Source organism: Pristiophorus japonicus, chromosome X, assembly GCF_044704955.1.
Source record: "Pristiophorus japonicus isolate sPriJap1 chromosome X, sPriJap1.hap1, whole genome shotgun sequence".
NCBI classification, from domain to species: Eukaryota; Metazoa; Chordata; class Chondrichthyes; family Pristiophoridae; genus Pristiophorus; species Pristiophorus japonicus.
In genome coordinates, this window is record NC_092010.1 from 18,339,392 (window position 1) to 18,353,301 (window position 13,910).

At 50.1% G+C, this 13,910-nt stretch overlaps 1 protein-coding gene across 1 annotated transcript in view; it reads right to left on the minus strand.

Annotated features, from left to right (window-relative positions):
• LOC139240808 (inhibin beta B chain-like) overlaps positions 1–13,910 on the minus strand; it is a 42,298-nt gene that overhangs the window by 23,627 nt on the left and 4,761 nt on the right. Inside the window, exon 2 of the mRNA XM_070869286.1 lies at positions 3,520–3,810. Within this exon, the coding sequence (XP_070725387.1) occupies positions 3,520–3,810 (291 nt within the window). The remainder of the gene's footprint in view (positions 1–3,519; positions 3,811–13,910) is intronic.

Genomic DNA, 13,910 nt, shown 5'->3' on the forward strand with positions numbered 1-13,910 from the left:
CCTCCAGGTCACTTTCGCGGGCGGAGCGCAGGTACGGAATGGTAGAGAAGGAGGCGCTCGCGTGCATGTACGGTGTCAAAAAGATGCACCAATAACTTTTCGGGGCCAAGTTCGCGTTAGAAACCGACCACAAGCCCCTCACGTCCCTCCTATCCGAGAGCAAGGCAATAAACGCCAACGCCTCAGCGCGAATTCAACGGTGGCACTCATGCTGGCGTCCTACGACTATACCATAAGGCACAGACCAGGCACAGACAACTATGCCGACGCGCTCAGCAGGCTACCCCTGGCGACCACGGAAGGGTCTGATGAACAGGACTGTGAGATAGTCATGGCAATCAATGCCTTTGAATCCACAGGTTCGCCCATGACGGCTCGCCAAATCAGAGCCTGGACGGCCAGCGACCCCACGTTATCCTTAGTAAAAAGATGTGTCCTAACCAGTGACTGGGCAGAAGCTCGCGATGCCTGCCCCAAGGAATTAAAACCCTTTCACAGGCGCATGCATGAGCTATCACTACAAGCAGACTGCCTGATGTGGGGCAGCCGAGTAGTCATGCCTCTGCGAGGCAGAGAGGCATTTGTCGGGGAGCTCCACCGCGAGCACCCGGGGATCGTTCTCATGAAGGCCATAGCCAGGTCCCACATCTGGTGGCCTGGTATTGACGCAGACTTGGAGCTCTGCATCCGAAGGTACACCATTTGTGCCCAACTCAGCAATGCCCCCAGGGAGGCTCCCCTGAGCCTCTGGCCCTGACCTACCAAACCGTGGTCGCGGGTTCACGTAGACTATGCGGGCCCATTCATGGGCAAAATGTTCCTCGTAGTTGTAGATGCATTTTCAAAGTGGATCGAATGCACCATTTTAAACTCGAGCACAACCTCCACCACTGTGGAGAGCCTCACAACCATGTTTGCAACGCACGTAATCCCTGACACATTGGTCAGTGACAATGGTCCGTGCTTCACCAGCGCAAAATTCCAAGACTTTATAATTGACCACGGCATAAATCACGTCAAGACGGCACCGTTGAAGCCAGCCTCCAACGGCCAGGTGGAGAGAGCGGTGCAAATCATTAAACAAGGCATGCTTAAAATCCAAGGTCCCACGCTGCAGGGTCGCCTGTCGCGATAGCTGCTGGCATACAGATCTCGTCCGCACTCACTGACTGGGATCCCCCCCGCGCAACTGTTGATGAAAAGGACTTTAAAAACAAGGCTCTCATTAATCCTCCCAGACATGCACGAAATCGTTGAGGCAAAGCGCCGGAAGTTGACTGAGTACCATGACAGAAATTCGAGGGGGAGATGGAATGAGATAGGGGACAAAGTGTTTGTACTAAACTATGGCAGGGGTCCCAAATGGCTTGCAGGGACAGTAACGGGCAAGGAAGGAAACAGGCTACTGGTAGTACAAATGGACAATGTCAAAACCTGCCGGAGGCATGTAGACCAAGTCAATAGCAGATTGACCAACAACACTGCGGAACCAGAGGCAGACTACAATGTGGAACTCGTACCACACCTGGTGGACAGACAGAGGGAACAACCTGAGGAAAGGGCAATCCCAACAGACAGCCCAGGCGAGTCAACAACAATCACACCAATCGAAACAGACAGCCCAGGCGAGATACCAGCAACCACACCCAAAGAAAAACAGACACCAAGGCAAACAACTGAACCACAACTCAGACGCTCCACGCGAGAGCATAGACCACCTGAGAGACTGAACCTATAAAGACAATAAGACCTTGGGGGAAGGTGATGTCATGTATCTTACATTATTATATATAACTGTATCCTAACATGCTATACATGACTGTAATAAGATATGACCTGTAACCACCAGCATACTTTACCACCAGGGGTGCACTTGCAAGAGACAGGTATATCAGGACAGGTCTCAGGCAAGTGCAGCATTACAGAGCTGTGAAATAAAGGTGCAGGTCCAGAGTGACCTTGACTTCTCTACATGCCTCGTGTGAATCTGTACTGAGGGGACAGGACTTTACACTCTGAGTGAAAAGATTTCTCATCATCTCAGTCCTAAATGGCTGACCCCTTATTCTGAGACTGTGACCCCTGGTTGTAGACTCCCCAGCCCGGGGGAAACATCCTCCCTGCATCTACCCTGTCAAGCCCTGTAAGAATTTTGTATTTTTCAATTAGATCACCTCTCGTTCTTCGAAACTCTGGAGAATATCGGCCTAGTCTACTCAATTTCTCCTCATAGGACAATCCCCCCAGTCGCAGTCAAAGGTATTTGATAGGAGTGCATGAAATGTTAGCAGGCTAATGTCAAATTGCATCGGTTACTGACCAATTTGCTGAACACCTCCGTTCTGTCCCCAAGTGCTACCCAGACGCCCCCCCCCCCCGACCCCCAGCTCCCTTGCTGCGTGCCATGATTCCTACATTACAACAGTGACTACCCTTCAAAAGTATTTCATTGGCTGTAAAGCGCATTGGGACGTCTTGAGGTCATGAACGGCGCTATAGCAATGCAATTTCTTTCTCTTCTTATACAGATCAGGAAGGGCCTGAGTTCAATCGCTACTCTTTGGCGTGTTAGCTGGTCTTAGTTTGGGCAGCGGCAGGGACTGGCGCCCGCGCCCCAATGCTAGAGAGGGGGAAAAGCAACCAGGGTTCCTGCTCTGACCAGTGTCCAATGACACTGGATGGAAAATGGGCATCTGAACATGAGGTGAGGACTGGATCGGGGCTGCACTTGAATACCCCCCCCCCCAAAAAAAAACCATCGCCTGGCAACATTCACTTTCTCTGATCGCAACAGAGCAATGCCCATTTGGGCCAGTTACTGCGGACTGCAGGCACCTCTGGAGCTGTACCCCAGCAAGAGCCAACTCCTTCAGGGACACCTCTGCAGCAGTACTGAGCTGCAGCATGGTAGTTCATGGGCAGATCCAGCAGGAGCGGCGAGGTCGGGGCGAAGGCGAGGCGAGAGATTGTAGAGGGACGTGATCGGGGCCCAGGAGAGGTGTGAGTTCGGGGCCCAGAAGAGGCGAGGTTCCAAGGGCAGCACGGGCCCAGCCCACACTGCGATATGTGTGCGCACTAGGCCCGTGCAGCAGAGCTGGTCTCCAGTCGTCCTGGTTAACCCTTGCCACTGGACCAAGACCCAGCTCTGTCAAGCCCGTGTGGTGGCTGGTGTGCAACGGCCACCCACGTTAAACAAATCCACGCACAGGCATCTTCCACCCTTCAGGATGTAGTTCGGAACCTGGAATGTTAGGTCCTTCATTGAAACACTTGTGAACTTCTTGACGTGGAAGCGAGTCATCCTCGATTCGAGGGGCTGTCTATGATGATGAGTTCTATCTTTAAGTAACAAATGTTGCAAAACAAGGTTCGGTGAAGCAGTGCCAAAAGCCCAATTTATACTACAGACAATAATTTAGTTTCCATGTGTTCTACCTCTGATTTATTATTAAAAGTACACGTGCATTTCAACTTGACAGAGAGCCACTGGGCTCAGCTGTAATCATTAACGGCACCGACCTGATTCTGGGAAGCTGATAATTTCATAGCTCTGGTCTTGCACAGAGCTGTCCAAACTGCAGGGGATTTCCACGGAGCCATCCTGCGCCACCTTGCCGACGTGAAGCTTCCTCAGGACTGTGGTGAGCAACGGCCTGGGGATGGGGTTGGTGATGTTCGGCCGGTCCTTCAGGCCCAGCCAGTCCAAGATGCGCCTCTTGGCCAAATGCACGAGGGCCTCGTCCGCGACAGTCTCCAGGTGCGAGGACCTGCCAGGGGCACAAGCCGCCTGGTCGGACACAGGGAGAGTCCCTGTCCCGGAGAACAGGAAACAGCAGAGACTGAAAGTCAGCACTTTACCCATGGTGATCACTCGCCCTGTTAAAACGCACGCCAAGCCGGCTTGTAGTTGGCCAGCAGATCTGAGAATGACAAGCTCCAGCAGGCTGCACACTTATGGCTAACTGTGTGAGCGTTTGATGTTGAGGTTTCTGATCCTGTTGCAAGACTGTTTTTTTTTGTTTAATGTAGGTCCAGCTGCTGGTTGACAGAACACTGAGCTGTCACAGTTTGAGATAACCCCAGACAAAGCAACGAAATGACTGGTGGAACAGGACACCAATGAGCAGCCCATTGCATCACTGCCACACTATTGATGGATCATGGGGAACGAGCAGTGCCTGGGATTGGTCACTGCTGACTTGCCAAAGTAAATATCCTTTCCTTCGGTCAGCACTCATTTTGAAACATGATGCAGAAAAAAATAGTCAGGTTCGCCTGTCCAAATATATTTCAGAAACATGATATAGGTGCGTACACATTATATAACCCTGTATGCCTGTGTGTACCTATATTTAAATGTATATGCCTGCGTGTATGTGTACGTTTCGGGATGAATGTGTGTGAGTGAGCATATTTATGTGCGTGTAATGCATTTCTGCATATTTGTGTAGGTATGCATGCGTGCATATGTACACAGGCTTTATTAGTGCATAGGTACATAACTGTCACTTCACTTCAAAGGTAATTCATTGTGGAACTTACTACCACAGGGAGTGTTTGAGGTGAAGAGCATTTAGGAGGAAGCTAGATAAGCACATGAGGGAGAAAGGAAGAGAAGGAGATGTTGATGAGGTGAGATGAAGTAAATAGAGTGGGAGGTGGGCTTGTGTGGTGCACGGACCTGTTGGTTGGAATGGCCTGTTTCTGTGCTGTAAATTCTATGCTATGTGGAGCACTTTGAGACCTTTCGAGCTCATAAGGTGTGACATATCTGCACGTATTATTAGCTGAGAATTTGCTGGAGCGGGGCCACTCACGCCGTGCCCCATTAGAGTTTTTCCCGCACTCATCAGCTCAAAGATGTTTTGCCCTGTAACTTGCTGGAAATGCGAGCAGATAATGGCGCGGCAACAGGGCATGTGGGACCTCAGAGAGCGACGGACCAAGAGGCTATCCCCTCAACCAATGAGACAACGGGGCATGTGGGACCTCAGAGAGCGACGGACCAAGAGTCTATCTCCTCAACCAATGAGACAACGGGCACGTGGGACCTCAGAGAGCGATGGACCAAGAGGCTATCTCCTCAACCAATGAGGCAATGGGCACGTGGGACCTCAGAGAGTGACGGACCAAGAGTCTATCTCCTCAACTACTGAGACAATGGGGCATGGGGGACCTCAGAGAGCGACGGACCAAGAGTCTATCTCCTCACCCAATGAGACAACGGCGCATGGGGGACCTCAGAGAGCGACGGACCAAGACACTATCTCCTCGACCAATGAGACAACGGGGCTTGGGGGACCTCAGAGAGCAACGGAACAAGAGTCTATCTCCTCACCCAATAAGATTGAAGGATTGAGAAAGAAGCAGAGGAAGGACTGAGAAGGAGGGTGAATTAGGGTGGGTGACTTCAATGTAAATTCAGGTACAGAAAGAGATTTAAAGAAAAGGAAAGAAAGATTCATGTGCAAAAGCAGCAACCACATGAAACTCACGGGGAAGTTAAGGGCAAGGTAGATTTTCGCGAGGCTAATGGCAGAGCAGCACAAATTGTCCAGCAACTTATGACGGTTCGCCATTCAGGAGGTATCTCTTCCATGCCGCAAGTTGCTGGACAACTTGCATATTAATAACAGCGAGCGTCGTTCAGACACCGTCATTATTTAATCAAATTCCAGCTCAATATGTATCCATGTATGTATTCATACTAATATTGATATAGGGATATGTGCATTTACACCTGATTGTGTATCACTGCATGTGAATGTATATAACTGTGGCCAAGAGTTTCCGCTTTGGGCACAATCGCCGATCTGCGAGCAAATTGCGCTTGCAATTGCGCCAGTTTTGCAAAGTGAATTTTTTGCTCAAGTTTCCGCTGAAACTCATTTGCATTTTGTTAAACGGGAAATCTTCCAAGGACCAGCACAATCGGGTAGCGGTTTAGAACATAGTTTTTAAAAAAGTGACATTAAAAAACATTGCTTGATGTCTTTAAGAGTGGCAACCTGAGGCCGTTTGTTTAATACAGCTGGAAATGGGTTTATCACAAAAATAAGCATTTAATCAAAGTAATCCGCCTGCGAGTAACCTGATTTAAAATCACTGACAATGACTTTAAAACAAAACTATACAGAACCATTTACTAGTTTCATTGATCTACACTAGTCAGTTTCTTAGTAAATTAAATATTTGTTAATATTTAAGGGCCCGAGTTTGGTGAAACATAAGTTCCGCCTAAGTACCGTCCAAAGAACCGCTAACATCCTGTCCGTACTTTGGGCAGATTTAAGGGCCTGGTCTTCAAACACTCTTTTCCTCAGGCGGCTGAAAGCTGCAATGGCGCACTGGAGGCGGTGTTGAACCTCGTCGCCAATGTCTGCCCTTGCTGATAATAGGCTCCCGAGGTATGGGAAATGGTCCATGTTGTCGAGGGCTGTGCCGTGGATCTTGATGACTTGGGGGCAGTGCTGTGACGAGGACAGGCTGGTGGAGGACCTTTGTCTTACGAATGTTTAGCGTAAGGCCCATGCTTTCGTATGCCTCAATAAATACGTTGACTATGACGTGGAGTTCAGCCTCTGAATGTGCGCAGACGCAAGCGTCGTCCGCGTACTGTAGTTCGACGACAGAGGATGGGACGATCTTGGACCTGGCCTGGAGATGACGAAGGTTGAACAGGTTCCCACTGGTTCTGTAGTTTAGTTCCACTCCAGCGGGGAGCTTGTTGAGTGTGAGGTGGAGCACTGCAGCGAGGAAGATCGAGAAGAGGGTTGAGAAGAAGATTGAGAAGAGATCCAAGAGCTAATAAAGCCTGAAACAACAACCCAACTCGGGAGCAACAAAACAACATTACAGACAGCTTAAGGCCGAGGTCCAACAAAAAACCCAGGACCTAAAGAACAGGTAGTGGATGGAGAAAGCACAGGAGGTACAGCAGCTGGCCGCCAGCCATGATGTGTGAGGTTTCTTCACCGCAGTCAAGGCCATCTACGGTCCAAACTCCCAAGGCCCCCACTCCACTACTGGCCAAGAATGGGGAAACACTCATCAAGGACACTGAGGCAGTCAAGACCCGCTGGAAGGAACACTTTGAAGATCTCCTTAACCGAGACTCTGCGTTTGACTCGAGTGTCCTCGACTTCATCCCGCAGCATGCGATCCGCCAGCATTTCGATAAAACCCCAACCCTGCACGAGGTAGAAAAGGCCATCCACCAGCTTAACAACAAGGCAACGCGAGCGGACGGAATCCCCGCTGAGGCACTAAAGTATGGCGGAGAGGCACTATTGGCATGAATACATGACCTCATGTCTCTCATCTGGAAGGAGGAGAGCATGCCGGGAGATCTCAGAGATGCAGTAATTATGACCATCTTTAAAAAAGGGGACAAGTCCACCTGCGGCAACTACAGAGGGATAGAGCGTTCGAAGACCAGGTTCTCAAATCCACTACCAAGCTCATGGTCTACAGGGCTGTAGTAATACCCGCCCTCCTGTATGGCTCAGAGACGTGGACCATATACAGCAGACACCACAAGTCGCTAGAGAAATACCACCAATGATGTCTCCGCAAGATCCTACAAATCCCCTGGGAGGACAGGCGCACCAACGTTAGCGTCCTCGACCAGGCCAACATCCCCAGCATCGAAGCACTGACCACACTCCGTTGGGCAAGCCACATTGTTCACATGCCTGACACGACACTCCCAAAGCAAACGCTCTACTCGGAACTTCTACACGGCAAATGAGCCAAAGGTGGCCAGAGGAAACGTTACAAGGACACCCTCAAAGCCTCCCTGATAAAGTGCGACATCCCCACCGACACCTGGGAGTCCCTGGCCAAAGACCACCTTAAGTGGAGGAAGTGCATCCGGGAGGGCGCTGAGCACCTCGAGTCTCATCGCCGAGAGCGTGCAGAAACCAAGCGCAGGCAGCGGAAGGAGCGTGCGGCAAACCAGTCCCACCCTCCCTTTCCTTTAACCACTGCCTGTCCCACCTGTGACAGGGACTGTGGTTTTCGTATTGGACTGTTCAGTCACCTGAGAACTCACTTTTAGAGCGGAAGCAAGTCTTCCTCGACTCCGAGGGACTGCCTATGATGACGACTTTGGGCGGAAGTTTCATGAAAAAATGTAGGAAAGACTGCCCGGTGGCAAAAATGGGCCTTGCACGCCGATTCTGGGCGGCAGCGAGCGGTAGCTCCAATCCTGGGTGGCAGATGCGATCCTCGGCAAAGTACTGATAAAATGAAAAGTTTTCAAAACAATTTTTAAAAACCCACCATAAATCCTTCAGGGGACCCCATCGACCTAAATCCCTGCAAAAGAAAGAAAGAAAAGAAGTGCACTAACCTTTTTTTGCAGGTCTTCATACTTACTGTTCAGGTAAGACCTGCCTCCATGCGGCGGTCTTTCCCCTGCTGGAGCGGAGGATCACCCGGAACAAACTGGGGACTCAGTGGGCGGGAGGACTTTTGTGGGTGTTGCACTCCGGCGCACACCAGCGGACGGTCCCCAGCGGTCTTCTCTCCCTGCCAGCGTGAGGATCTGACCAAACTCACTCGGAGGGGAGAGCGCCCAAAAACCATTGAGACCGCCGAGAAAACTCGGCAGCAGCCGGCGGTAAGTTGACCAAACTCAGGCCCAAGGGGCTAGAACCTCAACTTTATTTGCCTGCTTAACGCCCACTTAACGCCCATTTTACTGCTGAAATTACGTCGAACACCCATATATCGCCCATTTTGGCACAAAATGGAAACTGCCGGGCATTTTTAGGAAACTTATTGCCGAGCGTTACTTTCCCCATGTGCTTAACGCAGAGAAAAAATATTACTGCCCGCTCACTTTTTGGGGGCAGAATCTGCAGAATGGGCGATTTCAACGGCCATAATATCGCCCAGCTTTACTTTCCACACGGAATTAACGCCGAGATTCAATATTAACGCCCGTCCACTTTTTTTTGTCGTAAAGAGCATATTTATCCAAACTAGCCGCCATGAAGATGGCCCAGCGTCAATTTCATCACCTCATGCACATATCGCCCACAATATCACTCGCCCAAAAAAACGCCCAGAAAAAGTGGAACTAACCGGAACGAATCACAGCGTTATGGACGCCATGTTGTCGATCACATGTCGCGTCCTTTAAAAGGCTGCTGTGCTTCAACCTCGGCGTAGTTCGGATATACTCTGCAGGTCATTGGAGTTGATGTGAACATCTCTAAAAACATCTTGACCACACTGTGACCGATTGGAATTGAAGAGTTATGTTCATCGGGACATTCCTTGTTTGTGACCAATCGGTGGAAAACCGAGAGCTACTGCAATGGGGCCTGTCCTTTCGCACCCTCTCTTGGTGACCAAATACATGCAGCAGGCTCAACATCGCCGGAGGAACGCTCTACTGCATTATGTGCCCAATGTAAGACGTGACAAACAGATGAGGAGGACCAGACGTTACACCCCTCCGCAAGTACAAGGTGAAGCATTCTTGCCTTGACTTGCCCGACACCACCTGCCTTCAGAGAGTGCGCTTCCACAAAGAGGTTATCACTGAGGTATGCCAGCTGATAAGGGCAGATCTGCAGCCTGCCAGCACCACTGCACTGTCCGTCGAGGTCAAAGTCACCACGGCACTGTCGTTCTACGCCTCGGGTTCTTTTCAGGCCACAGCTGGCGACATTTGTAGACTTTCTCAGCATGCCACATATCGCTATATTAGACAGGTCACTGAAGCCCTGTACGCACGTAAGAGGGACTTGATCAGCTTCCCTATGACCAGGGAGGCACAGAGTGAGAGGGCTCGAAGATTCGCCAGGACTGCAAACTTCCCCAAGGTGCAGGGAGCAATAGACTGTACGCACATCGCGATGCGGGCACCTTTTCAGGATGCTGAGGTTTTCAGGAACTGCAAGAGATTCCACCCCCTGAATTTCCAACTGGTTGTCGACCACCAGCAAATTATACTGGCAGTGAATGCTCAATTTCCGGGCAGCATCCTGTGTGAGAGCGCTGTATCTGACTTGTTTAACAATCAGCCACAAGGTCAATGCTGGATGTTTGGTGACAAGGGATATGGCATCGCCACCTGGCTGATGACCCCCCTGCGTGACACCCACACCGTGGTCGATAGGCGATACAACGAGAGCCACACAGCAACTCGCAATATCGTGGAGAAAAGCATTGGAGTGCTGAAGCAGCGCTTTAGATGCTAGGACCACTCAGGAGACAAGCTCCAATACCACCCTGAGCAAGTAGCTCAATTCGTGGTGGTGTGCTCCATGCAGCACAACTTGGCTATCAGGAGGGGACAAGAATTGCCTGATGAATCTGACGGTCCACCTCACTAGAGAGAGGAAGAGGAGGGCGAGGAAGCGGACGCTGACATCGGCCCAGACAATCAGGCTGACACTGAAGCCATGCCCCCGCCCTCCTGTAGACCACATGAAAGGGCCCATGGTGGTATGATAGCTGCAAGAGCCTTACGTCAGGAGCTCATCAATGATCGCTTTGCCTGAAAGAACATTGGTGTTATTTACAAGGCTGACACACTGCTGGGTGTGCAGGTCATACATCAATGGTGGGCATCACCTTGGTGACAGTTTAAGTTGATTGAAGTGAAGTGTGATTATACCCTTTGATGTTAAGGAATCACCAGCGTGTAATGGTGCAGCCAACTGAGCCAATGTGCTACAAGGTTTTGTTAAATAAAAAAACATTTAAACCGAACATTAGTCTGAAATGATCAGTATTTCTGTAAAAACCAACCCTTTTCCCTTCCCACCTCCTGCTTCTCCTCCCCACCTCTACCCCTTCCCCTCCTGACTCCAAGCCGCCTGGCCGAGGAGGTCCTCACGCGATGCTTCATTGGGGGGGAGGGGGCAGTGACGGCCGAAACGCTGCTTGGATGGATACAGGAGAAGACGGTCCTGAGGTGGGAACGTGCTCCCAGCCAGAAGCAAGATGTTGCTGCTGGCTCTCATGTGTGGTTGGCAATGGAGGTGCGTCACCTTGGGGTGCAGTGCTGCACTCTGGGACCACTGGGAGCCCTCTGCCACCAGTGTTCCTGGCTACCAGCTCCAGGGCCTCATCCATCCCTTCCATGTTATGTCTTATTTGTTGGACAAAAACTCTGTGCCAACTATGTTCTTGGTGCTTCGTAGGCTTTTTGCTGCTGGTGAATCTCCGTCGTGCCTCCCACAACAGCCAGATAAGCACACACCACAGCCACACACGCTTTCAGTGCCTCTGAGCTCCCTCTCTCTCGGTCTCCTCTTCTGCGCGTGTCATGATGACCCTTGACCTCCTGAATCATGGGAATCGAGCATTGACATGCCGTTGCTAAGGACGGCCACACTTTACGGCAGAAGGTCAAAAAAATTTAAAGCTACCGCCCATTTGATATCGCTCGCGGTAACGCCCATTTTCAAAAATGGAAACTAGGTGTTTTGAGAATGGATGAGAAGCCAGCGATCTGAAAACCCTTTTTTACTGCACATGGCGAAAATAACGCCCAATTTGTGGCCGATAAGCTCAAAAGTGGAGGTTCTAGCCCAAGGAGTTTTAGAAGGTGCCTTGCACCTAAAAAAAAAGCTTAATTTTGAGAGCCTCTTCAAAGGCCCGCAAACGCAATGGTGATTCATTTGATCTGGGGGCGTGGTCATTTTTTGTGGGCGGGGCGGGTTTCCAGCCAATGTCGTTTAGACTAGTCCAAAAGATCATGGAAACTCGATTTGCGCTGGATGTGACTTGCGCTTGAACTTCCTCGATCGTTTGTGCTGGTTGGGCCAATATTGGGCGAACTGCGCTGGAAATACCAGCACAGCCTGACAGAAACTCCAGGCTTATGGTTGTATGAGTTTATGTATGTATATACTTGTGTGTATGGATCTGTATGTGTGGATGTGCTCATGTATGTAATGCGTATGTCATTTATGCATGTTACTTTGTGCCTATAATACATGTATATTTGTGTGGCTATAAATGTATATATACACATGCTCATGTTGTATGTTTGTACTGTAATGAATAAATGTAAATATGTATAATGAGTGTGTCGGAAGGTATTTTTACATGCATATATTCAAGCATGCCTGTATATATGTATGATTTATGTATGTGCATGAATATGTATCTGGATCAGCATATGTTAAATGTATACATGGATTCATGTATGTATTCAGCAATGATCTTATTGAAGGGCGGAGCAGGCTCAAGGGGCTAAATGGCCTACTTCTGCTCCTTATTCTTGGGGCCAAATTTGCCCCCCGCCGAAAATGCGGCACACTTACCCTGTTTCGACTGTTTTCTCCTCCGCGGTAGATGTGGTGGCCTCTTGCTCGAAATTCCGCTCTTTGGCTTTTTTCCAACGGGCCGGAAGTCAGTCATAATGGGGGCGGATGTACAGCGGTGAGCGGAAGTTCACACACTAGAGGGGTGGAAGTGGAGGGTGGGTGTAGTGTCTGCCGCTGTCAGTCATCAGAGTAGCACTGATGATGTCATCACGCTGGCGCCTCACCACGTCGCTCCCCTTCACTTAAAGGGGAGGGCCGCTGTGAGCTCTGCAATTCTGTTAAGTTTTACCCACTGGGCCATCAGGGAGGGTTTCAGCTGGGCCAGCGGCCTGGCTCCCAAGAGGGGGTGTCAGGCTGCCTGTTGGCGGCCTGGCCGAACCCGGGGGCATAATTGTCGGTCTGACATGGAAGTCAGCAGACAAAAAAAAAATGGCGACCGCAGTAGTGCCATTTTACAAGCACTGCAAGCTCAGTGCACCGGCAGAAAAAGCGAGCCGCGGGAGCAAGATTTTCAGCGCAAAATTCCGCGGTCGGGGCGGAACATCAGCGGTGCGCACTCTGATGACGCACTTAACACGGATCAGCAGCAACGGAGCGGTGTGGGGGAGCGGGTCACCGCCAGGATCTCGCAGGAGCGGAATTTCCAAAATGGCGGCCATTCAACGAAAAATCAGCGGCCATTGCACTCTGCAGTAGCAGGCCTTTAAGGGAAGGGGCAATTTCAGCCCCCTTATGTCCTATTTCTTATTCTGCATCTGCATTTGTCTAATCTTTATACATGTGTGCATGTTTTTATTTGTACTTATAATGGTTATGTGTGAATGCATGTCTCTGGTGCTTGGAGGTACAAACATAAGTCCCCACCTGTGGACTGAGTGGCTCCCTGACTTTGCTCAGCTTGGTGACGCTTTTGCCCTTGCACAATGCTGCTAGTGTGTCCCTCTGCAACCAACCCCACTTATTTTGCATGGCCGCGGCTCCTTTTGCCAGCTGCATACCATTGCTCATGAATGAAGTTGGTGACAGCTTCACTGTCACGGGAAGCGTTACCCAAGGGTACCACGACACTCTGGCCAGACGTACATCTACACCCAGCATTCTCCTGTTTCATGGTCTTCACGAGTGTGCCTCAGACGGTCTTTCAGGCCAGCACTGGCTTGCATTTGCGTCGCACCTTATTGCATCTGTAGCATTTAAATCTCCCTTGCGCAACCCGTCTATATCCTGTTCGGTTGTACTGGCTTGAAGTGTGGCTATCGAGCTCTGTTATAATGAAAGGGTTAAGAATGGATCTCGGAACTAAAACGAGCTGACATAGGCTTTTGTCGTGGTCAACTTTCTAAAAAGTTGTTTAAAAGGAAATAACATGTCAGAATGATTAATTGTTACAAGCTGTGTAACCTGAGGACAATTACAGGAGGCCCAACTGTTGAACCACAGGAAACCCAAAGGGGCAGTTAAACAGGGCAAAGGGAAAAACGCTATCAGGTCAAGGCAAGAGAGATAAGATAACATTCCAATGTGCTAATGAACTTTTGGGACACAGTGAGGTTTATGGAAAAGTACTGGGGATAGGCATGGTGAGGATCGTACCTTTACTTTGAGTGACAAGGGTTT